This window comes from Dermochelys coriacea, chromosome 28 (genome assembly GCF_009764565.3).
Source record: "Dermochelys coriacea isolate rDerCor1 chromosome 28, rDerCor1.pri.v4, whole genome shotgun sequence".
In the NCBI taxonomy this organism is placed as follows: domain Eukaryota; kingdom Metazoa; phylum Chordata; order Testudines; family Dermochelyidae; genus Dermochelys; species Dermochelys coriacea.
Window position 1 is genome coordinate 5,839,465 of NC_050095.1, and position 23,334 is coordinate 5,862,798.

General features: G+C 50.1%; 2 protein-coding genes across 7 annotated transcripts in view; both read right to left on the reverse strand.

Annotated features, from left to right (window-relative positions):
• LOC119849403 (zinc finger protein 501-like) overlaps positions 1 to 23,334 on the reverse strand; it is a 1,099,011-nt gene that overhangs the window by 1,014,492 nt on the left and 61,185 nt on the right. For 3 of the 6 annotated variants that reach the window (XM_043503824.1, XM_043503826.1, XM_043503833.1), the window contains exon 1: positions 11,920 to 12,060. The exons of 1 other annotated variant lie outside the window; for it this stretch is intronic. In XM_043503824.1, the coding sequence (XP_043359759.1) occupies positions 11,920 to 12,034 (115 nt within the window). In that variant the 5' untranslated portion in view covers positions 12,035 to 12,060. Of the gene's footprint in view, positions 1 to 11,919; positions 12,061 to 23,334 lie in introns of those variants that run through there. 2 more of the 6 variants (XM_043503840.1, XM_043503841.1) reach the window with 2 other exon arrangements.
• Positions 1 to 23,334, reverse strand: part of LOC119849388 (zinc finger protein OZF-like) — an 875,044-nt gene that overhangs the window by 500,144 nt on the left and 351,566 nt on the right. The gene's annotated exons all lie outside the window — the stretch shown is intronic.

Consider the following 23,334-nt stretch of genomic DNA (forward strand, 5'->3'; position numbering starts at 1 on the left):
GGGGAAGGCTTCATAAAAATCCTCACCAATTTGCATAGGTGACCACAGACCCAAACCCTTGGATCTTAAGAACAATGAAAAAAGCATTCAGTTTCTTACAAGAAGAATTTTAATATAAGAAAAGGTAAAAAGAATCACCTCTGTAAAATCGGGATGGTAAATACCTTACAGGGTAATTACATTCAAAACATAGAGAATCCCTCTAGGCAAAACCTTAAGCTACAAGAAAGACACAAAGACAAGAATATTCATTCTATTCAGCACAGTCTAATTTCTCAGCCATTTAAAGAAATCATAATCTAACGCATATCTAGCTAGATTACTTACTAAGTTCTAAGTCCATTCCTGTTCTGTCCCCGGCAAAAGGATCACCCAGACAGACCCTTTGTTTCTCCCTCCCTCCAGCTTTGAAAGTCTCTTGTCTCCTCATTGGTCATTGTGATCAGGTGCCAGCGAGGTTATCCTAGCTTCTTAACCCTTTACAGGTGAAAGGATTTTTCCTCTGGCCAGGAGGGATTTTAAAGGTGTTTACCCTTCCCTTTATATTTATGACAGGGACTGTCTGTGATTCCATGTTAATGCTGGGTTTCAGAGTAGCAGCCGTGTTAGTCTGTATTCGCAAAAAGAAAAGGAATACTTGTGGCACCTTAGAGACTAACAAATTTATTAGAGCATAAGCTTTCGTGAGCTACAGCTCACGAAAGCTATGCATCCGATGAAGTGAGCTGTAGCTCACGAAAGCTTATGCTCTAATAAATTTGTTAGTCTCTAAGGTGCCACAAGTGCTCCTTTTCTTCATGTTAATGCTGTTACAGTGCCTGAAGCCTTTACACTTGATACTTGGTTGGTGAAATCTACATATCGACCTCACAATCAATTTGGGGTTTGTGCCCCGCTTCTTACCGGTCTGCCTGAGGCTGGTGCTCATGCTCTCGAGTCACTGAAGACAGCGTTACAGAGACTTAAGCGCCCAACGCCACCAAGGGCAATTTGCAGCAATGCAGAGCAGGCTTTACAGTGACACCGTGTTGGCCAAATGCAGTATGGGCTCAATCAAGCCCCAGTTCCCCTCCAGTGCACATCAGCATCCCGGCAACCTTCAAAGAGGATCAGTGATGATGGAGCTCCAGAAGAGCATCACCCGCACCCAGTGACCTGCCTTGTCTCCTGAGACAGAGGTGAGTGACAGAGGGTGCACAACAGACCCTGGGAGTGTGGGTAAGGAAAGGGATAACAAAACACATTCTGGGGGTCACTGCTCAGGAAGTGAAGGTGACAGGCATTGTGGTGGCAGTAAAGGGGGAGGGGAGGGAGTGGGAGCAGGAGGGAGCAGCACCCTCAAAGGCAATGCTGCCAGTGAGTCTCCCCAACACATCAGGGATGCGGCTGATAGGGGGCCCTTCCCTGGGCCTGGCCACAGAAGGTTTATTAGATGACAGGAACAAAGTTCCAAGCAGGGCTTGTAAGTACAACCAGGACCCCTCAGCCAGGTCCCTTGGCGGGGGGAGGCGGGAAGGAGCTTTGACTCCAGACTTGGGGTTCCCTACATCTTACCAGCCAGCCCCAAAAATGAAAGACCCCTCCCACAGTCTCACTCCTCCTTCCCCCCCAGCTCCTCCTCCAGCCTTTGTCCAGTTTCCTGGGCAAAGCTGTCACCTGGGTCCAACCCCCTCCCAGCTCAGGTTACAGGCTCAGGTATCCTCACTCAAGTGGAGTCATCCCCTGCTTTCCCATCCCCCATGCACACGGTCCCAGCAGAACTAGACATTACCCAGTCAATCCACCCAACTCCCTGCTGCGTCACATCTCTCCCCACTTTGAGTCTGAACTGAGCGGGGTCACTCTGACCAGTGACCTGGGGAAGTTCAGGGCCCCCTCTCTGGGACGATGCATCTGCTATCATGTTAGACGCTACCACGTCCATATCATAATCCTGCAGGAGCAGGCTCCACCTCCGGAGCTTGGCGTTGGCTCCTTTCATCTGGTGTAGCCAGGTCAGGGGAGGGTGGTCAGTGTACACGGTGAAGTGTTTCCCAAATACATATGGCTCTAGTTTCTTGAGGGCCCACTCCATGGCCAGACACTCCTCCTCGAGGCCATGTAGTTTTGCTCCTGGGGTAGCAACCTCTTGCTCAAGTACACGATGGGGAGTCTCTCCCTCCTTTCATCCTCCCGCATTAACACCGCACCCAGCCCCGTGTCTGAGGCGTCAGTGAACACCATAAAGGGCTTGTCAAAGTCTAGGTTTGCCAGAACTGGGCCACTGACCAGAGCCTCCTTTAGTGCGCAGAGAGCCCTCTGGCACTGCTCGGTCCAGACCACGTTGTCTGGCTTCCCCTTCTTGCATAGCCCAGTGATGGGGGTGGCTATGGTGCTAAAGTGGGTCACAAATCTTCAATAGTACTCCACCATCCCAATAAAGGCTTGGACCTGCTTTTTGGTTTGGGGAGTGGGCCAGTCTCTGATCACCTCCACCTTGGCTGGTTCCGGCTTTAGGTGGCCGCTCCCCACCCGATGGCCCAGGTAAGACACTTCTGCCATCCCCACCTTGCACTTCTCAGCTTTTACAGTGAGCCCCGTTTTCTGGAGTCAGTCCAGCACTTGTCTAACCTGGGACACATGGTCCTCTCAGGTCTGACTAAAGACACAGATATTGTCAATATACGCCATGGCAAAACTCTCCATCCCGCTCCGTAGCTGATCCACCAGGCGCTGGAAGGTGGCCGGCGCTCCCTTGAGACCGAAGGCAGGGTCAGGAACTCACAGAGCCCCAGAGGGGTGATAAAGGCCGATTTTAGCCTGGCATCTGCATCCAGTGGCACTTGCCAGTAGCCCTTTGTAAGGTCCATGATGGTAAGGTACCGGGCTCCTCCCAGTTTGTCTAGGAGCTCGTCAGACCTCATTTAGCTGCTTGACAACCTTGAAGGGACCTTCCCAGGCAGCCTGTAGTTTGTTTTTCCTCACGGAGATGAGAACCATCACCTGATCCCCGATGGCCTAGGCACGGGCCAGGCTGTGCGGTCATACCAGGCCTTCTGCTTCCTCTGGGCTCTGGCTAAATTCTCCCTGGCCAGGCCCATGAATGCAGCAAGTCTCTCTCGGAAGCTCAGGACATACTCCACCACTGATTCTCCATCAGGAGTGGCCTTCCCCTCCCATTCATCTCTCATCAGGTCTAAGGGCCCCCTTACCCTCCTGCCATATAACAATTCAAAAGGCGAAAACGCAGTAGGCTCCTGGGGTACTTCCCTATAAGTGAACAGCAGGTGAGGTAAGTACTTGTCCCAGTCATGCGGGTGCTGGTTCATAAAGGTTTTCAGCATCATTTTTAGAGTCCCATTGAACCTCTCCAGCAGCCCATTGGATTGGGGGTGATAAGTTGAGGCCCAGTTGTGCCGGACCCCACATTTCTCCCACAAGCACCGGAGCAGAGCCGACATGAAGTTGGGTCCTTGGTCTGTCAAGACTAACTTGGGGAACCCCACTCAGCTGAAAATGGTCAGCAGCACATCTGCCACGGTGTCTGCTTCAATGGAAGCTCAGGGCACTGCCTTGGGGTAGTGGATGGCGAAATCTACCACCATCAGAATGTATTTCTTCCCCGACCAGGTCATCTTGCTGAGAGGCCCCACTATGTCCACGGCCACCTTCTGGAAAGGTTCCTCTCTGATGGGCAAAGGTCTCAAAGCCGCTTTCCCCTTGTCCCAGGCCTTTCCCACCCTCTGACAGGGGGGTCACAGATCGGCAATATTGCTGGACAGTGGTAAAGACCCCAGGCCAGTAAAAATTTGTAGCAGCCTCGGCTGGGTGCGCCGGATTCCCTGGTGCCCTGAGAGGGGGATGTCATGGGCCAGGTACAGTAACTTGCGGCGCAGCTTCTGGGGGACCCACCAGCTGCCTCCTGATCCTTCAAGACTCCATTTCCCTTGGGGGTATGGCCCATTCTCGGTATCAGAACCCATTCTCCCACAGGAACCTCTCCTGGCAACCTCTCCTCATGATCTGTACCGCATTGAGGTCGGCCAGGTCCCTGAGCTTCCTCAAGGGTGGATCTTTCTGCAACTCGGCCTGAAACTCAGCGGCCGAGAAAGGGATGGGGACCGGTTCCCTCTCGCTGGCTGGGTCTGAGGCCACAGCTCTCTGAGCCGTGCCCCACTGTGCTCCCTCCCCTCCAGGGTAAGGTTCTGTGCCCGAGGCAAGGTACTCTCCCCAAGGTCAGGGCGCAGTGCCCCTCGCTGGCTCTGGCTATGGGTCATGACCAGGGCACCTTGGGGGTTACTTGGCCAGTCCTCCAGGTCCCCTTCCATTAACACCTCAGTAGGCAAATGGTGGTGCAATTCCACGTCCTTGGGGCCCTCCTTGGCCACCCCATTTCAGGTGTACCCTCACTACGGGCACCTTGAATGGGGTCCTGCCCCACCCCCATCAGGGTCAGGTAGGCGTTGGGCATCACCCGATCTGGTGCCACCACCTCAGGCCTGGCCAGTGTCACCTCCGCGCCCATATCCCAGTATCCATTGACCTTCCTCCCATCCACCTCCAGGGAAACAAGTCACTCACTCCGCAGGGACAGTACCACACCCACCCGGTAAATGGAGAACCTTGAGTCTGGGGCATCCAGCCCCCCAGAGGAGCTGGCCTGGGGCCCTCCCCCCTCCTGAGCAGTTGATAAGCTGCCAGCCCCCCTTGCCTGGGAAGCCTTCCCCTCATCCGACTGGGTCCCTACCCAGTTAACCCTGGGTGGGTTTGGTCTGCTCAGTCTGTCCCTGAGCTTGGGGCATTGGGTCCATATGTGGCCTCTCTGGCCACAGTAATAGCAGCCCATGTCCTATTGGTCCCCTAGAGCTGGTTGGTTGGCCCGGACGCTGGATGTTCCCCTTGGAAAGGGGTTCTCCATATTTCCCCACTGGGAGGTCCCATGGTGACTCTCTCTCTGCATCGTGATGGGCCTGTTTCTTTGGGACTCCTCCCTGCCACTCCCTGTCCAGCTCTTCACAAACTCATCGGCCAGCCACCCTGCGTGTCATGGGGTCCCTGCGTGTCGTGGGGTCCCTGGCTTTCTGTCCACCAACCAAAGCTCCAGGTCGGATGGGCACCACTCATACAGTTGCTCTAGTACAATCAGTTTAATCAGGTCTTCCTTCATCTGGGCCCCCTCTGCCCACTTGGTGGCATATGCCTCCATGCGGACAGCTAGTTGTAGATATGAGGCCTCAGGGGTTTTACGCTGATTCCGGAACCTTTCCAGATACATCTCAGGAGTCGGCCCAAACTCGCATAGCAGGGCCTTTTTGAATAGTTTGTAGTCCCCTTTCTCCACACCTTCCAGTCAGCGATACAATGCCATGGCTTTGGGGTCCACTAAGGGGGTGAGAAACCTGAGCCTGTCTGCAGGATCAACCTGGTGCAGCTTGCAGGCCATCTCAAAGGCATCCAGGAAGTCATCCATGTCCTCCCCATGCTTATGCTGGGCCAGGAGGCACTTATCAAAGCTCCGTGCCATCCTGGGTCCCCCATCACTCATCGCAGATAGGGGCTCGCTGCTCCTCAACCTGGCCAACTCCAGCTCATGCTGTCTCCTCTTCTCCTTCTCCTCCAGCTCATGCTGATGCTGCTTTTCCCGTTCTTCCAGCAGTTCCCACTGCCTGAGCTCCAAGTCTCAGTTTTAGCTCCTTCTCCCATTGCAGCCGTCCAGCGATAGGGAGCTCTGCCGGGAGAATCCCCTGCTGGCTGCAGGGATCACAGTGCCCTTAGTATTTGCTGGTCTCCTCCCCGCCCTTCCCCTCGGCATAGGTAGGAGGGGTCTCAGGAAGCCCTCAGCAGCCACCTGTTCACTCCCCACTGGGACAGAAACCCGTGCCTGCACTGCATCTGCCAGGCTGCTTCCCTCAGAGACAGGGATCGGTTCATTCGAGCGATCTCCCTCCTCCAGCTGGGCAATCAGCTGTTCCTTGGTGAGCCTCCAATGCACAGCCCCCTCTGCTTGCACAGCTCCACCAGGTTGCTGTTAAGGCATTTGCTATACATCTCCTTGCTGGCCACTCCCTGGCCTGTGTGCTCGCCACTCCCAACAGTTTCCAGGGAGAAACTCCAGGGTGCCAGCCCTTCTCGAGGTCACCACCTCTTTGCTGGGGTTGAGCTGCAGACTCCTCCTCCCCAGGGGGGCACTGTTACTGCAAAAGTCCTTCTAGCTGGTCACACACTCCCAAGGGTTAACCGCCCTGCCGAAACCGCTCCTCTCTGGGCCTTCAGCACACCTGGTCCTCGTCAATCCCCCTTCGTTTTACTACTCCCCAGTCACTTACTGCAGGAAGCGCAGTCCACGGGATGCCAGTAGTTGTCATGGACTGTGTGGGAGTCAGGGCCCTGCACCCTCACTTCCTGGGATTCACCGTGACTCTCAGCCAGCCAGTAACACAGAAGGTTTATTAGATGACAGGAACACAGTTCCAAGCAGGGCTTGTAAGTACATCCAGGACCCCTCAGCCAGGTCCCTCAGGGTGGGGGGCAAGGAGCTTAGATCCCAGACTTGGGGTTCCTTGCATCTTACTAGCCAGCCCCAAAACTGAAACCCCCCTCCCGCAGTCTCACTCCTCCTTCCCCCAGCTCCTCCTCCAGCCTTTTCCAGTTTCCTGGGCAAAGGTGTCACCTGGGTCCAACCCCCTCCCAGCTCAGGTTACAGACTCGGGTATCCTCACTCAAGTGGAGTCATCCCCTGCTCTCCCATCCCCCATGCACACAGTCCCAGCAGAACTAGATGACATTCCCCAGTCAATCCAGCCTGCTCCCTGCTGCGTCACACCTGGGAAGTTGGAAGTGGGTCAGCATCCCAGATAGCATACCAGGAAGGGAAATGGAGAGGGGACAATGGGCACTGCAGTGAACTCAGCACCTGTCCTGAAGGCCATTGGCAGAAAGTTGTCCTCTCCTGGCCTACGGGAGTCAGACAGTGAGACAGAGAACCCTTGGCAAAGGGTCACTTCATCTTTGCCAGCAGCTCTCACCTGAGACATGACAAACCCATCACACCAAACACATCTCTTGGAGGATGGTCATATGAGGTGTCTACAGAAAGTCTTAACTGGTCAAGACTCATAATGACTGAGAGATCAATGTATGGGTCATATGTACAGAACAAAGCATTTATATTGAAAATCTATTTTATGAACTTGGAATGGAAAAATCAGTCACTGAGAGGTAACGGGTCCCGGGATTGGCCCATCCACCCAAGAGGGAGTCGTCACTTCTCACTAGTCAGCTAGCAAGGTAACACAGTGCTCAAGTGATCAGCCTTGCTCCATCCCAAACTAACAATGGAAAACCATTGGGGCACCACCAAACAACTGAAAGTGGGATTGTGGGGAAGAGAGCTGAAGGTAACACAAATTTAATCATCCCAAATAGGAATAGTTTAAAGGTAGATGCTACACATGTATGGTGTGGAGGGGTAGGCCAGACTGCATATGGGATGGGACCTGTTTGGAGGAGGACTAGGGCATGGCTGGACCAGGAGCAGAAGGCCCAGCTGGAAGTAGCAATGAGGGACCCAGCTCAGTGAGCAGATCAGGCTACATGAGGTCCCAGGTGACATGCACCAGACCATATGCAGCTGTTGCCTGTAATACGTGTGTGCAGCAGCCTAGGACAGGAAATAGCTGCTGGCTTCTACAGTGCTAAGAGAGGGCTGGAGGGGATGAACAAGAAGGGGAGGCGGAACTGGAAATGGTGGCAGAAGGAGGAGGTGGAGAAAGAGAGAGACATTTGAAAGCATAACCATTATTCCCATTCCACCATAAGAAAAAGTACAGAAGAGGGAAGGAGCACTTCAGAATCACCCAGGAACTACATGGAGAGAGCACTGGACAGGGACTATTCCTGGCTCTGGCACAGGCCTGCTGGGTGATCTTGGGTAAGTCATTGCACTTCTCTGTTCCTCTGATTGCAAACTTGTGTGAGACCCGCAACTGTCTATAGGGCTGCTAACTCCTCCAGCCAACATCGCTCTGTGCAAAAAGCTAGGAAATTCACTTCCAAAAACTTATAATTCAGGATTTAAGGCTGCCTGGAGCCTCTCCAGAAGAGAGATCAGCAAACTCAAACTTGTAATAAATCAGGAAACGTAGAGATAAGGTACACACCAATGTAATTCTAATTCTCACCCACATGAGTGATCCTTTCTTTACTCCTACAGCACACCTGTGTGCACCTGGCCATTTGAGATAGTGCCTATCACCAAAGTACTAGAAAAAATGACAACCGTGGCACACAATAAAGCACTTTATCGTTGCTAAGACGGAATTTGGTTTTAGATGAGCTGCATTATACAGGAGCTACTGACACCTGTTCTACATTCAGACACTGAACCTGTTCCCCAGAAACAGCCACACACTTGGTCAATTGAACACCTCTTCACTCTTTTTTACAACTCTTTCATCCTTACTCATAGAAGTTCCAGCTGACATTCTACATTCGCTTACCCATCATTAAGCACACAGAGTGCTCTCAGATCCCATCTCACTGCTGACCATTCCCATGGCAAACCGTCCCATTTCCTCCTGACAACATGCACAGCTCAGTGCAGAAACGATACACACTAGAAACTCAAGGTACACATGCACCTCATTCCTTTCATTGCACACATGTGTGGGACTCAGACCCAGATCTTCTCATATCACAATCACACCTCCTCCAAGTTGCTCTAACTAACACCTCTACCTTTCGTGCAGCTACACCTAACAGAGTGAGTGCAGGTGGAGTGCAGGCAGAGAACGCCCAGTGGCTGTTGGCAGCTCCAGGGGGCAGAGTTAAGGTTGCACTGGCATGCACATTAGCTCTCTATTTCCTAGTTTTTGGAGGTTTACCTTTTGCTGAACTTGTCATTCTGGCAGGGCCCAACATACTGCGGGGCAACCTTATTTCTGCATTAATGAAGGCATCAGTGACTAGATGAATGTTCGGTAAATACACAGAAAGTGATGATCCCCCATCCCTACCTGCAATTCACAAAGACAGCAAAGCCCTGGGCACAGCAACTTTCAGAGGCTAAGAGAAGGGGATAGAGCTTCGAGTTTCTCTGCCACTCAGGAAGGGGTAGCAGCGAGGGAAGACTGGCAACAGATAGTTGGAGGGATGAAGGGGCTTGGGGGAATGCTGGGAGACAGAAGCAACTGGGACTGGACAGAATTAAGGTCCCTAGAGGGTACAGGCAATAGGGTTATGAATAAGGCATTTCACTGTATAAATTTCCAGATTAGATTATACCGATATGTAAAGACACACAAGATCTTTCCCTCCTTCACTGGGTTCTTTCTTTTATTGGTAATTCCCACAAGTCAATAGATAGAATCTTATTTATCAGTTATGAAGTGGCCATTTCAGATTTCCGGGGAGCGTCTATTATTTTGTACTAGGGGCCAGGTCCTTGGAGGGACGGGACATTGGTTTCATTTTAACTTGTGCGTACTCAGCAGCTACCGGAATTTGGTTCGAAGTATTTACATGTTTCCCTGGCCTGTTCTTAAAAGTGCTGCTATGGACAGTGGGGAAGGGCAGAAACTCACTGCAGGATCAGTAGCCGAGTCCCTTAGATATTTATAGCTCATCGGAAGAAGGACGGGGATTGGTGGGTGTCTACGGATTTAATAAGAAACACACAAATATCATCGTTCTTAATGAATTTTCATTTTCTAATTCCCATAACCCACTAATTATCCCTGGCTGCCCCCGGGAGTCTGGGGAGGGAGTACTTGTAAACTCCTTTGGCCACTGTGGAACCTAAGGCACAAGGATCTTTCAGTGTCTGGCTCAAAGTCACCCAGTCCACTGGATAAATTCCTAATTGCTGGGCTCTGCAGAGGGGTGGGGAGGTGAATTCTGAAATACTGTGGGCCATTCTGGTCTCCCGTGTTTAAGAAGGATGAATTCAAAGTGGAAGAGGTGCAGAGAAGGGTTACTAGGATGATCTGAGGAATGGAAAATCTGCCTTATGAGGGGCGGCTCAAAGAGCTTGGCTTGTTTAGCCAAACCAAAAGAAGTCTGAGGGGAGATATGAATGCTGTCTATAAATACATCAGAAGGCTAAATACCAGGGAAGGAGAGGAGTTTTTAGGTTAAGCACAAATGCTGACACTAGAACAAATGGATACAGGCCGTCAATGAGTTTTGGCTTGAAGTTAGGCAAAGGTTTCTAACCATCAGAGTGAAGTTTTGGAATAGCCCCCAAGGGGAGCAGTGGGGGCAAAAAACCTAACTGGCTTCAAGTCTGAGCTCGATACCTTTATGGAGGGGCTGGTGTGACAGGACTGCCTACAATGGCATGTAGTCAATCTGCAACTCCTAGCAGCAAATATCTCCAAAGGCCGGGGATGGGACACTCGATGGGGAGGGCTCTGAGTTACTACAGAGACTTCTTTCCCAGGTGTCTGGCTGCTGGCTCTTTTCCACATGCTCAGGGTCTAATTGATTGCCATATTTGGGGATGGGAAGGAATTTTGCCCAGACTCAGATTCGCAGAGACCTTGGGGGCGAGGGGGGGTTGCATTCTTCTGCAGCATGGGGCATGGCGTGAGTGATTTGGAGGTTTAAACTTGTGTAAATGGTGGGTTTTTTTGCAAGCTGAAGTCTGTAAATCATGATTTGAGGACTTCATTAACTCAGCCACAGGTTAGGGGTCTACTACAGGGAGGTTCTGTGGCCTGCGATGTGCACAAGCTCAGACTAGATGATCACGATGGTCCCTTCTGGCCTTAAAGTCTGTGACTCTCAGTGTCTGTGGCCTTGCGTTGCACAGACACTGATGGCGATCAGCGCCCCATCATGCTGCGCATGGCAGAGAGCCTGACTGAGATCAGCACCCCCATCGTGCTGGGCACTGCACAGACAGAGAGGGACAGGTCTTCCCCCAAAGAGATCACAATCCAAGTAGACAATGGGTAGGAGGAAAACAGAGAGGGGCTGAGACTTGCCCGAGATCACCAAGCAGGTCAGTGACAGAGCCACGAACACACCCTGGAAAGTCCAGAGCCCCCTCACCCGCAGCTTGGAAAGGCCCCCAGACCCCACTGTATTAGGTGCAGGAAGAGGTGGTTTGTCCAGGGATGCACAGGCGGCCTGGCAGGGCAGCTCAGCTGCAGTCCCTACACACAGCTGGGGTGGGGTGTCCTGGGTCAGGAGAAGTCAGTGTCCAGTCCTGGGGGGCTGTGCTCCTGGCTCATAGCTCCAGCACTCACTGCTGCCCCTCCGTTACCAGCTGCACGGCTCAGCCAGCCCCAGGCCTCAGTGAGGTCACTGTCCCCCGTCACACCCCAAACCTTCCAGCTGGGACGTGGTGCACCAGTGCTAATCCGAGTGCACTAGTGTAAACTGTGTCCATACTAAGGGGTTGCACCAGTGCCTAAAACACCGGCATGGCAGAGACCTTCAGGACCCAGACCAGCAGCAGGACAGCACTAGAGCCGGGATCTGGCTCTTTGCCTGAGCCCTGTGAGCCGGAGGCGGCCGGCAGGGGCCAGCGGCGGGTTTGGACGGCAGGGCGGGGATCGCCCTGGTGTCTGTGCAGCGCCCGTCACACTGGGGACCCTGATCTGGTCCGCGTCTGTGCAGAGCCCTGCGCCACGGGGCCTGCGCTCACCCGGGGGCTCTGCAAGTCCCGCCACTGCGGGATCCCGGATTTTGTTTGGGGTCCCCGCAGCACCAGGGGAGGGGGCGGGGGGGCCACCCTGGCTGCTGTGCAGAGAAAAGGGGGCGGGGCGGGAGCGGGGGGGTCCCCAGGGGAGGGGGCAGCGGTAAATCCGAGGGGGTCTCAGCCCCCCCCCCGCGGGTCCCCGGCTCTTCCCCCCCCCCGGCCTCGTCCGTGCTGCGCCGACATTTTCCCTCCGCCCCTTTCCCCAGGGCCCCCCCCACCGGGGCTCGCTCCGGTACCTGGAGGCTGCAGCGCCGCAGCGGGGCGGGCAGAGCCCGGGGCGGCCCCAGGGCGGCTCCAGCGGGGGCCGGGCGCGCGGGGGTTAAGGAAGGTCTCGCCCCGCGATCTGCGCATGCCCGGAGCGCCAACGGCCCCCCCCCCTCCCCCAACGCTTCCCCGGCCGCGCGAGCCCCGCCTCCCCCGTCCGGCGCCACTTCCGCTCCCGGGAGAGTCCGGAACTACAACTCCCAGCCTGCCCCGGGCGCCGCTTCCGCCTCCGCCGGCCCAGCGAAGGGCGGGGCCCGGCGTCAGCCTGCCCCTCCCCCTCCTTCCCGCGCCTCAGGCGAACTCTCGTGTCCCCGCGCCCCGACCCTCCCCCCCCAGGATCCGACCGCCCCCCCCGCGTCCCGCCCCCCGCCCAGCCAGGGTCCAACCGGCCCCCCCGCCCCCCCTGCAATTAACACTGCAAAATTTTCAGCATCTTACATAAAAAGAAAAGGAGAACTTGTGGCACCTTGTGACTTTGTCCTGACCCATAACTATTTCACATTTGGGGACAATGTATACCTTCAAATCAGCGGCACTGCGATGGGTACCCGCATGGCCCCACAGGATGCCAACATTTTTATGGCTGACTTAGAACAACGCTTCCTCAGCTCTCGTCCCCTAATGCCCCTACTCTACTTGCGCTACATTGATGACATCTTCATCATCTGGACCCATGGAAAAGAAGCCCTGGAGGAATTCCACCATGATTTCAACAATTTCCATCCCACCATCAACCTCAGCCTGGACCAGTCCACACAAGAGATCCACTTCCTGGACACTACGGTGCTAATAAGCGATGGTCACAAAAACACCACCCTGTATCGGAAACCTACTGACCGCTATTCCTACCTACATGCCTCTAGCTTTCATCCAGATCATACCACTCGATCCATTGTCTACAGCCAAGCGCTACGATATAACCGCATTTGCTCCAACCCCTCAGACAGAGACAAACACCTACAAGATCTCTATCGTGCATTCCTACAACTACAGTACCCACCTGCTGAAGTGAAGAAACAGATTGACAGAGCCAGAAGAGTACCCAGAAGTCACCTACTACAGGACAGGCCCAACAAAGAAAACAACAGAACGCCACTAGCCATCACCTTCAGCCCCCAACTAAAACCTCTCCAACGCATCATCAAAGATCTACAACCTATCCTGAAGGACGAGCCATCACTCTCACAGATCTTGGGAGATAGACCAGTCCTTGCTTACAGACAGCCCCCCAATCTGAAGCAAATACTCACCAGCAACCACACACCACACAACAGAACCACTAACCCAGGAACCTATAACCTTGACTTATGAGGAGAGGCTGAGGGAGCTGGGATTGTTTAGTCTGCAGAAGAGAAGAATGAGGGGGGATTTGATAGCTGCTTTCAACTACCTGAAAGGGGGTTTCAAAGAGGATGGCTCTAGACTGTTCTCAATGGTAGCAGATGACAGAACGAGGAGTAATGGTCTCAAGTTGCAATGGGGGAGGTTTAGATTGGATATTAGGAAAAACTTTTTCACTAAGAGGGTGGTGAAACACTGGAATGCGTTACCTAGGGAGGTGGTAGAATCTCCTTCCTTAGAAGTTTTTAAGGTCAGGCTTGACAAAGCCCTGGCTGGGATGATTTAACTGGGACTTGGTCCTGCTTTGAGCACGGGGTTGGACTAGATGACCTTCTGGGGTCCCTTCCAACCCTGATATTCTATGATTCTATGATTCTATGATTCTATCCTTGCAACAAAGCCCGTTGCCAACTCTGTCCACATATCTATTCAGGGGACACCATCATAGGGCCTAATCACATCAGCCACACTATCAGAGGCTCGTTCACCTGCACATCTACCAATGTGATATATGCCATCATGGGCCAGCAATGCCCCTCTGCCATGTACATTGGCCAAACTGGACAGTCTCTACGTAAAAGAATGAATGGACACAAATCAGACGTCAAGAATTATAACATTCAAAAACCAGTTGGAGAACACTTCAGTCTCTCTGGTCACTCGATCACAGACCTAAGAGTGGCTATACTTCAACAAAAAAGCTTCAAAAACAGACTCCAACGAGAGACTGCTGAATTGGAATTAATTTGCAAACTGGATACAATTAACTTAGGCTTGAATAGAGACTGGGAATGGATGAGTCATTACACAAAGTAAAACTATTTCCCCATGGTATTTCTCCCTCCCACCCCACCCCCCACTGTTCCTCTGATATTCTTGTTAACTGCTGGAATTAGCCTACCTTGCTTGTCACCATGAAAGGTTTTCCTCCTTTCCCCCCCCCCCCCCCCCCCCCCGCTGCTGGTGATGGCTCATCTTAAGTGATCACTCTCCTTACAGTGTGTATGATAAACCCATTGTTTCATGTTCTCTGTGTGTGTGTATATAAATCTCTCCTCTGTTTTTTCCACCAAATGCATCCGATAAAGTGAGCTGTAGCTCACGAAAGCTTATGCTCTAATAAATTTGTTAGTCTCTAAGGTGCCACCAGTACTCCTTTTCTTTTTGTGGCACCTTAGAGACTAACGCATTGATTTGAGCAGAAGCTTTCGTGAGCTACAGTCGATAAAAATGAAATTCCTTACTGGTTACGAAGCCAAGGAGATGGAAAACGCCCACTTAGAAGCTGCTCTCATCCTGGGAGAGGCTTTTGCGTCTGAGGAGCCATTTGCCTTCGGCACCACAGAAAAGATCCACGGTTTGATCCCGGTCATGCTGAAGCCTCGGCTTCTCCCTCCGCCAGAGGAGACCTCTCTCTCCACCCGAAGATGGGGGCCTCTTTCCTCATACGCGCCAAACTGAAGGCCAAAATCTGCTGCAAAAACATGTTCCAGGAGGCCTGGAGCAAATACTGGAGCAAGAGGGCCAAGGAGCAGGAGCAGCAGCGAAGATGAACGAAGGGTCTCGTTCTTAAGGCCCAATCGCACCGTAAAGAGCAATGTAGTCCGTCCCAGCCCCACAGTCTCCCCTCCAGACGCAGCAGCCCGTGTGCTGGAAGTTCAATGCTTGTTTCACAAGGACAAAGTCTTGCTGTAACACAGCATGGGTCCCGGACTCTGCCGATAGAGTCCCACGGCTTACGGGAATTGTGTCCTCCTGAGGGGGTGGGGCTTAGTCTGCTCTGCTCTGCCACACCTGTCAAAGCATCTGATGAAGTGGGTTTTAGCTCTTTTCTTTTTGCAGATACAGACTAATACGGCTGCTACTCTGAAAAGTATCTTACATGTATCTGTTCCTTTGAGGCACAAAACAAAAAGTATTCACTTTCTTGACCTAGGAAACAAAATATTTTATCATTAGTATTGGTGCATGAAAAGAAATAATTGTTACACTTTCTTTATGCTTGAAATTAAAAGATTATATCTCTTGGTTTGACACATGAAAAAAGTATTTTTTTATCTAGTGTCTTTATGCAAAAATGTATATATATTCCCTTTTGTTGCGATTTGTGACCCACAAAATTAAACATTATTTTGTTTTGACACATGAAAGAAATTACTTCATTTATTTTCTTGATTTAGGAAACCATTAATCATTGTCACTGGAAGGAGATCCCGAACCAGTAGTTGGAAGGCTATAGGATGGGGCAGATACTTGCCGCTGATCATGAACTTTTTCTCTTTCGTCTTTACCACTCTTCCAGTGTTTATATACAGGTTTCAGAGTAGCAGCCGTGTAAGTCTGTATTCGCAAAAAGAAAAGGAGTACTTATGGCACCTTAGAGACTAACAAATTTATTAGAGCATAAGCTTTCGTGAGCTACAGCTCACATCAAAAAATGCATCCGATGAAGTGAGCTGTAGCTCACGAAAGCTTATGCTCTAATAAATTTGTTAGTCTCTAAGGTGCCACAAGTACTCCTTTTCTTTTTGCGAATACAGACTAACACGGCTGCTACTCTGAAACCGATGGCATTTCAGTGAGTCCAAATAATTTCAGGCTCCTTGTAGACACCATCTCTTCTGGGGTGCTGCAGCCAGGAGGTATTTGCAGCAACACAAGACAGCCTTTTCAGAAGAAGACTGCATTGCTTAGGCAACTGGGAAACAGGATTTCCAGATCCCTTGTTAATCTGATAAAACAAAACTGAACTCTACATTCATTTTGGCAGAGTCATCTTCCAGCTTTTCCAAATCGTCGATTTCATCTCTCTCACTCTGTGTGTGTGTTTTTCTTAGCCTCACTCTTTCTGCTGTGGATAGCAGCAAACCTAAAACCCAGTCGGTTTGTACCCTGTGTCCCAAAGTGCCATGCAATCGTATTCTGCTTCCCTTGGATCCCAGTCATTACATGTTAATGTGCAGCCTTCGAGATTTCCATTGTGCTTCATGCATATGTGGAGAGTTCTGGATAATGTATCCATCAAAATGGAGACAGGCCTATGTTACTTCAAGAGCAATTACATCCCTATCGCAGAAGAGGACTTAACACCTTCACACTCAGTGGTTAACAAAGCAAACTAAGAGGGAAGCTGACCACATGCATATTTTTCATTAAAATATCTACTAAATAAGTTCCTCATTCTTCAGAGGGAGACAAGGTCAAAGCGAAGGGTGAAGGTAATGAATCATCAAATAAAAGAAACTAATTGGTATAAGGTTTCAGAGTAGAAGCCGTGTTAGTCTGTATTCACAAAAATAAAAGGAGGACTTGTGGCACCTTAGAGACTAACAAATTTATTTGAGCATAAGCTTTCGTGAGGTACAGCACACTTCATCGGATGCATGCAGTGGAAAATACAGCAGGACGATTTATATACACAGAGAACATGAAACAATGGGTGTTACCATACACACTGTAACGAGAGTGATCCGTTAAGTTGAGCGACTACCAGCAGGAGAAAGAGGAAAAAAAAGACAAGGAGTGGATGTGTCATTACACAAAGTAAAACTATTTCCCCGTGTTTATTCCCCCTCCACACTATTCCTCACACGTTGTTGTCAACTGCTGGAAATGGCCCATCTTTATTATCACTATGAAAGGTGTTTTTTTTCTCTCCTGCTGATAGTAGCTCACCTTAACTGATCACTCTCGTTATAGGTTCTTGGATTTGCCTGGCAGCCAGGAGGCGTCGGGAGCCTAAAGAAAAGGCTCCCAAGAAATGTATTGCACTGCTTCGGGTGGAACTGGATTAGAAGTTGGAGTGCTGGATGGTACTAACATAGAGATATTGGCAAACAAAGGAAGTTAAGTTCATGAAGTAAATCATAATCCTTATGAGAATATATGTTTCTTCATTTTATAGTAATTAGGGGATGTGATTTTGAATGTCATGTACACCAAATTTAAATATAGTAAGTTAAAGGTGTCTTATACTTTGTATTCAGTTGTAACACCTGTGTCCCTTGGAATGGATTTAATTGCTTTACAAACGTTGCTTCTACACCTTGATTTAAAGAACCAGCTAGATACTGCAAAACAGGAAGGGCACAGAGTCATGGTTACCATGCATCATAATGTCAATGAAATTCAATGGGTATTTGCAAGATTTGGCCAAGATCTGTCACACCACTGGCGGGAAGTGTTATTGGGATGGTCCCCCACTGGCATAGGCATGCTGAATTTGGCCCTACATCCCATCATAGTAATCTTGGGGTGCCAAATAGTAATCGTTTTTGTTACCAGCCTGATGATATGCTGGACCTGGCACAAAATCCGGCAATGGAAGTCCCCTGACAGATAAGTCAGTGGTTACTGCTACCAGCACTCGTACCCCTGGGAAAGGAACATATCCTACTTGTCGCCCCTCCTTCAAATGGGAAAGGAGGCTGAAGCAATCGCTTGTCAATTGCTATACAGGTGTGCTAAGTATGGGATGCCAACAAAAAGATAATTTGCTCAGTCTAGGCTGAGAGCCTTGAGCTTTTGTTGGATCTCAGCTCAGGTGCATCCAGAAAAGGTGCGGCAGCAACCTCATGTGACAGGTGACCTTTAAGGAGGGGAACTATATGGAGAGATTTTGGCAAACCAGTAAAGTGCCTGAAACCGCTATTGCTTAATGCTAAAAGCAGCAAAGTCAGCAGGCCATATATTGGCCATGCAGCAGCCTCAGCTTAACCAAGGCAGGAGGGGAAAGGATTTTGGGTGCCACAGAAAGGGCAGCTTGACCCCGCATCCTTCCTAATAAGAATTTTGTTAAGCTGCTGATACATGCATTTTAGGGACCTCAAGGCTGCAAACTCTGGCAAAAAAACCCCACACCTGGTTAATCAATAATCATAAGGCAACTTCTTGCTTGACCGTTGAAACTGCTTGCTTATAAAATTGTATTACTAATATATAAAGAAGGGGAAAAAAAGTTTGGGGGCTGATCTCTCTCTCCCTCTAGATGCATCTTGTATTTCCCACCAGCAGACAGGTTGCTGCTGTGCCACTCGAGAGTCACACTCAGCTTCAGTAATTATTCAGGGTTGGGGTGTTTTCCTAACCTCTTGCAGAAATGTAAGTGCTTGAGACTAAATAAAGTTTAGCTTGAAGTGAAAGCACTCTTGTGTTAAAAAGAAAAGGAGTAATTCCTGTTTGTACCAGCCATCTATCGGTCGGACGGCCGTTTATCCCGATTTATTTCCTGACACCACCTCAGACAGAGTAAAAGTTACCAAGAGATTTGGGTTGAAAGAACCCTAGGTAACAGCTTGTGTAAGGGGATTGTTGGTCCTTTACTAAAATGTACTGGGTTTTTTTGTTTGGCTAGTTCCCAGTACCAAAAGAAAGGGGAAGGGTCAATGGTAAATCAGGACCCTGAGACTGACAGTCCCCAAGGGCAATGGGGAGAAGCCAAAGCTCCAAGATAGCCTGACTGACAGGGCAGGCAGACTAATGAGGGAGTCGCCAGGCCAGGCGGTCCCATCCTACATGTGAGCTGGAACTACTTGGGCCAGAGTGGGGCTGAGGTAAGGAGAGAGCAGGAGCCCAAGAAGAGCAGGGGAGCAGAGCTGTGCCAGTGTAGTGCAAGAAACTGCTACCTGTAGGAATTTGCTACCTGAAGCAGTTACTCATATGTAAGGGATTATAAAAAAAATGCTATTGTGAAAAATTGCTGTCTGATGTAATTTGCTACCGATAGCAGTTACTGATCCCTGTGGTTGTTCTTATTTGATGACTTGTCCTAATTTCCTAAAACTTGACAGTGGTGCGGGATGGAAGCAGAAAGCCTTCTGCTTCCAAACGACCCTGCCTACTATACATATGTATCAATTGCCTCTTAATACAGGATTATAAAAAATAGAATAAGGTCATTTAAACATCATTTATTTTGCTTCTTCATTTACTGTGCTCACCATGTAGCACTTCTGCCCAAGTGACTGTGGGTTGGATTCATTTTAGTGGGACACATGGGGGATAATTTGTTTATTATTTAAATTCTTAATTTCCATAGGATTCGCCTTCAATATATTTGGATGCTGGTGTAATTTATCACCATTACAGTTCTATTTTATTTATTACAATAGCACAAGTCACAGAAGTGACATAGGAACAGTGGTGAGTCTATGCTGACATAACTTGAGTTAACATATGCTTGTAGTATAGATATGGCCTTAGGTCTAAGAAAGGTTTGGGAGAGGTAACAGGAAAAGTATGAGGGTAGACCAAGTTTCATTCAGGTGTTAGGTCCAGCTTTTGTGGAAGTGGCCTTACGGCACCCTCAAGGCTCAGGATCAAAGAGACACATAAGAACAAAATATCATGTATTAATTACAATTTCTTGACCTCAGGGTGTATAATTCAGGTGTTGATCATGCTTATGGTTGTCAAGCCCTCTTGGGGTTGTAGATGCGTGTTCATTATGTTTTGAAGGCCAAAACTATAAAGGGGTTCAACAAAAAATTAGATCAGTTCCTCAGGATAGGTGCATCAGCTATTAGCTGATAGAATCAGGGATGCATCCCCATGCTCTGGGTGCCCCTAAACCTCTTGACTGCCAGGATGGTTCACTCAGTGATTACCTGTTGCGTTCATTCCCTCAAGCATCTGCTACTGGCCACTGTCAGAGGACACGATCCTGTACTAGACGGAGTATTTGTCTGAGCCACTACAGCAGTTCTAATGTTCAGCAAAAGTTACAATAGATTTTTGCCTTTGAGACGGACGTTACATGAGAGAGATACTGCCTTTATGGAATATGTGTGAATCAAGTTATACACACAAGCAATGGCATGCAGAAAACAACTAAGGGCTGGATTGAGAGGCAGTTGCAAAAGGCAATCAGCGTTGGTGGATTGAATAAAAAAAATGGGTTTTGAGGCCAGCTGAGAAACACAGTCAGGCTGGAAGTCAGATGATCCAGCAGAATACACTTCTGCTCTAAAAAGAAGAAGAAAAAGTTAGAATTAAAAATGCCCCAAATTAGAAATCACAGTAAAAAACATCGCAAGTGCAATACTAGAAACACAGATGTCATTGCTAGAAGTAGCAAGTACTTACTGCTGCATATTTTCAAGGAGGACTTGGTAAAATATAAATGAAATAGCAGAATGACATGCATCTGCACAATAACAAAGCTAAAGGATGAAGTGATAAGAGTATTTCAGGGAATCCCAGGAGCAGATAAGACAAATTTTGTGAACTGCTCTGAGACTCTGTGCAGTCAGATACACTGATCAGGGGCTCTGTGTTTCTGTAAAGCATTTCACTGAATCAAGTCTCCGACAGCAGCTCAGGGGGTTACATCAGACAGAGAGGCACTGCAGCGACTAGGCATTGGGATGCCTCTGCCTTTAAGAGCCCAGCCCTGGGAAGCCCATGCTGAGAGGTGCCGTCTGTGGGAGGAGAAATAAAAAAGTTCTGCCCCCCCCCCCCATTTTTGCAAACACTGGTGTCTCAGTGCACCAAGGTAACTGTTATCCCCTCTGCCCCAGGGTTTTGCCCTCTGTCACCGTCTGGCAGCTCCTTCCCCCCCGCCCCTCCCGTGCCTGATTTTGCCCCTCAGCCCCTATCCTAGCCCTCCCTTCAGTTGCTTGACCCACCTTACGAGTCAATTTTCACCCCCTCCTCAGATCCTGGCCACCCCCCTCCTCTGATTTCCCCCCTTGCCCCTTCTTAACCCCTGTATATAGCAGTCCGCAGACTCTGATTCCAAGTAAGGGCAGGGTGAAGGGAAGTGGCTTCAGCAGATGTTACTGAGCATGCTCAGTTCATGTGAGGCTGCTCAGTGCACCCTAAGTAGCAAGTTCCTACAGAGGGCAGTTTCTCACGCTACACCTGAGGCAGTGTGCGGGCAGTGGCTCCATTGCTGTCCAGGCCCCACCCAGGCACGTTCCCCGCCCGGGAGCAGATCCAAAGGGGCTGCAAGACCTGCTGCTCCCGGAGCCTTTGTGCGGAGTCTCTGTCCTGCCCACCCAGCGCTGGCCCCGGGGTCTCTCTGGCCCCTGGTGCCTGCAGCTCCTGGCCAGGAGCGGCAAAGCCTGGGACAGGGTCCAGCTGGGACCCACTTTGGATGGGCACAGAACGTGCTTGAGTGAAAGTCTGTCCCTGAACCAGCCCCACTGGGGCCGCAGGAACAGCCTGGAGCTCAGCCCTGGCTCCCAGCTCACACCGGAGGCAGCAGCACCAGCAGTGTATCGTACCGTACAGAGCCCCGCTTCTGGGATCTGCCCCATGGCTCTTTTCCTGCCTTCCTTCCTACCAGCCCCCCGCTCCTCTGCCCATCAGAGTTGGCAGCAACAAGGGCTGGGTTCAGTATCTAGGGGTTCCATTCCATTAACACAATGCAAAACCGGCTCGAGCCCCCACCCAGTGACCTAGGACAAATATATACCACCCCCGCTGGGCACCTCCAAGAGGCAATACTTCCCCTCTCGCAAGCACATAGTCTGAGTGTAGGAAAAAGCCTTTTAATAAAAGAGAGAAACAATGTGGCATTATGTTGGGGAAACACCACCAACAGGATTCATAACACAACCCATGAGCAAAAACCCACCCCAAGCAAATTGGGGCATGTTGTTTCCCTTTGGTTCTTGAGTCCAGCAACCCAAAATCATCCAAAGTCCCAAAAGTCCAATGACCCAAAAGTATCTCTCTGGTCAGGAGAGTTTGAAAGTTTATATGCAGAGTTTTACCTCCCAACCTGGGTGGAGATGGGGGGGGAAGGGGTTAAGGGGCACCTTACGTGGTCCAAAGTTGATTGCCCCACCTCTCCATAGGGCTCCGCTCTGCCAGCTGCCCCCATGAGCTGCTCCAGGCATCCGACAAACTGCTCTGCTCCATCAGCCACTCTGCTCTGCTCGCCGTCCTGCAAACTGCAATGCTCTGCTCTGCCAGCCATCCCGCAAACTGCTCTGCTCCACCAACCGCTCTGCTCTGCTCACCGTCCCGCAAACTGCTCTGGCATGTATCTTCAGGCTCCCCCACGACACAACACTCAGTGATTTCAGCTCTTAGTAAGTTTAGCTCTTTTGTGATTTCAGCTTGTAGTAAGGGAGCCTCAGTGCTGGTGCACCATTAGCCCAAAATGAATTCAGCTCAGCAGCCTGTAACTAGACTCCTAATAGGATCAAAATTAGCTCTGATATTCCACAGTAGAGAGAGAAGGAAATGCAATTAGCATGTAAGGCCCTCCCCAGGGAGCCCATACCAATAAGCATAAGCATTACCATTACCTTTACCCTCTCTATTCAGGGGGCTTTGGAACCCATGACCCTTGCTTAGCGAGTGCTGCTTAGTTGATGGTGAATCCCTCCCTCATAACAAAAGCCCAAGTGCAGTTCCACTGTCCTTGATTCATAATCAGGATAATAACCGTTTATTCTTTCTGCCCCAATAACAGAGAAACTGGGGCTCCTACAGCAGCCAAAGTGACCATAGGGGTGTGCCTATGCAAATGAGATCAGCCCCTGAAGTTCTTTTCCACAACCCACCATGACTCGCCACCAGATGTGAGGGCAGAGCTCATCCTGACTCTGCTTACACATGCTTTATTAACATGAACAAATAAATCCAAGAGCACACATCACTAAGGCTAAATGACTATTCACCACTCAGCTAAGGGTTAAAAAATGCAGTGATAAAGTTCAGGTCAAATCAGTAAAGCAATGAGTTAACAAGGATATTACGTTGGAATCAAGTCATCAATTTAATCAAACCATCAGATTAATACAGCAGAAAACCAACCCTTATAAATCCTAAAAGAGCAACCCAAGAAGGAAGGTGCATATTTAGTGATGCCAAAACCCCAATCAGAGATTTTTACCCAGGTAGTGCAACCCAGATTTAGCCTGCTGAATATTTCAATACCAAAACCAAATTATTGCTTATATTTTGCCTAGAACCTCAAAGCTAATTACAGTTTTCTCCTTAGATTTCACTATTGTGTAGCTAATACTTCAACTCACCCTCTCGTCCCAAAACACATACAGACCTTAGAGAGACATTAGTAAAAGAAGTTCAAA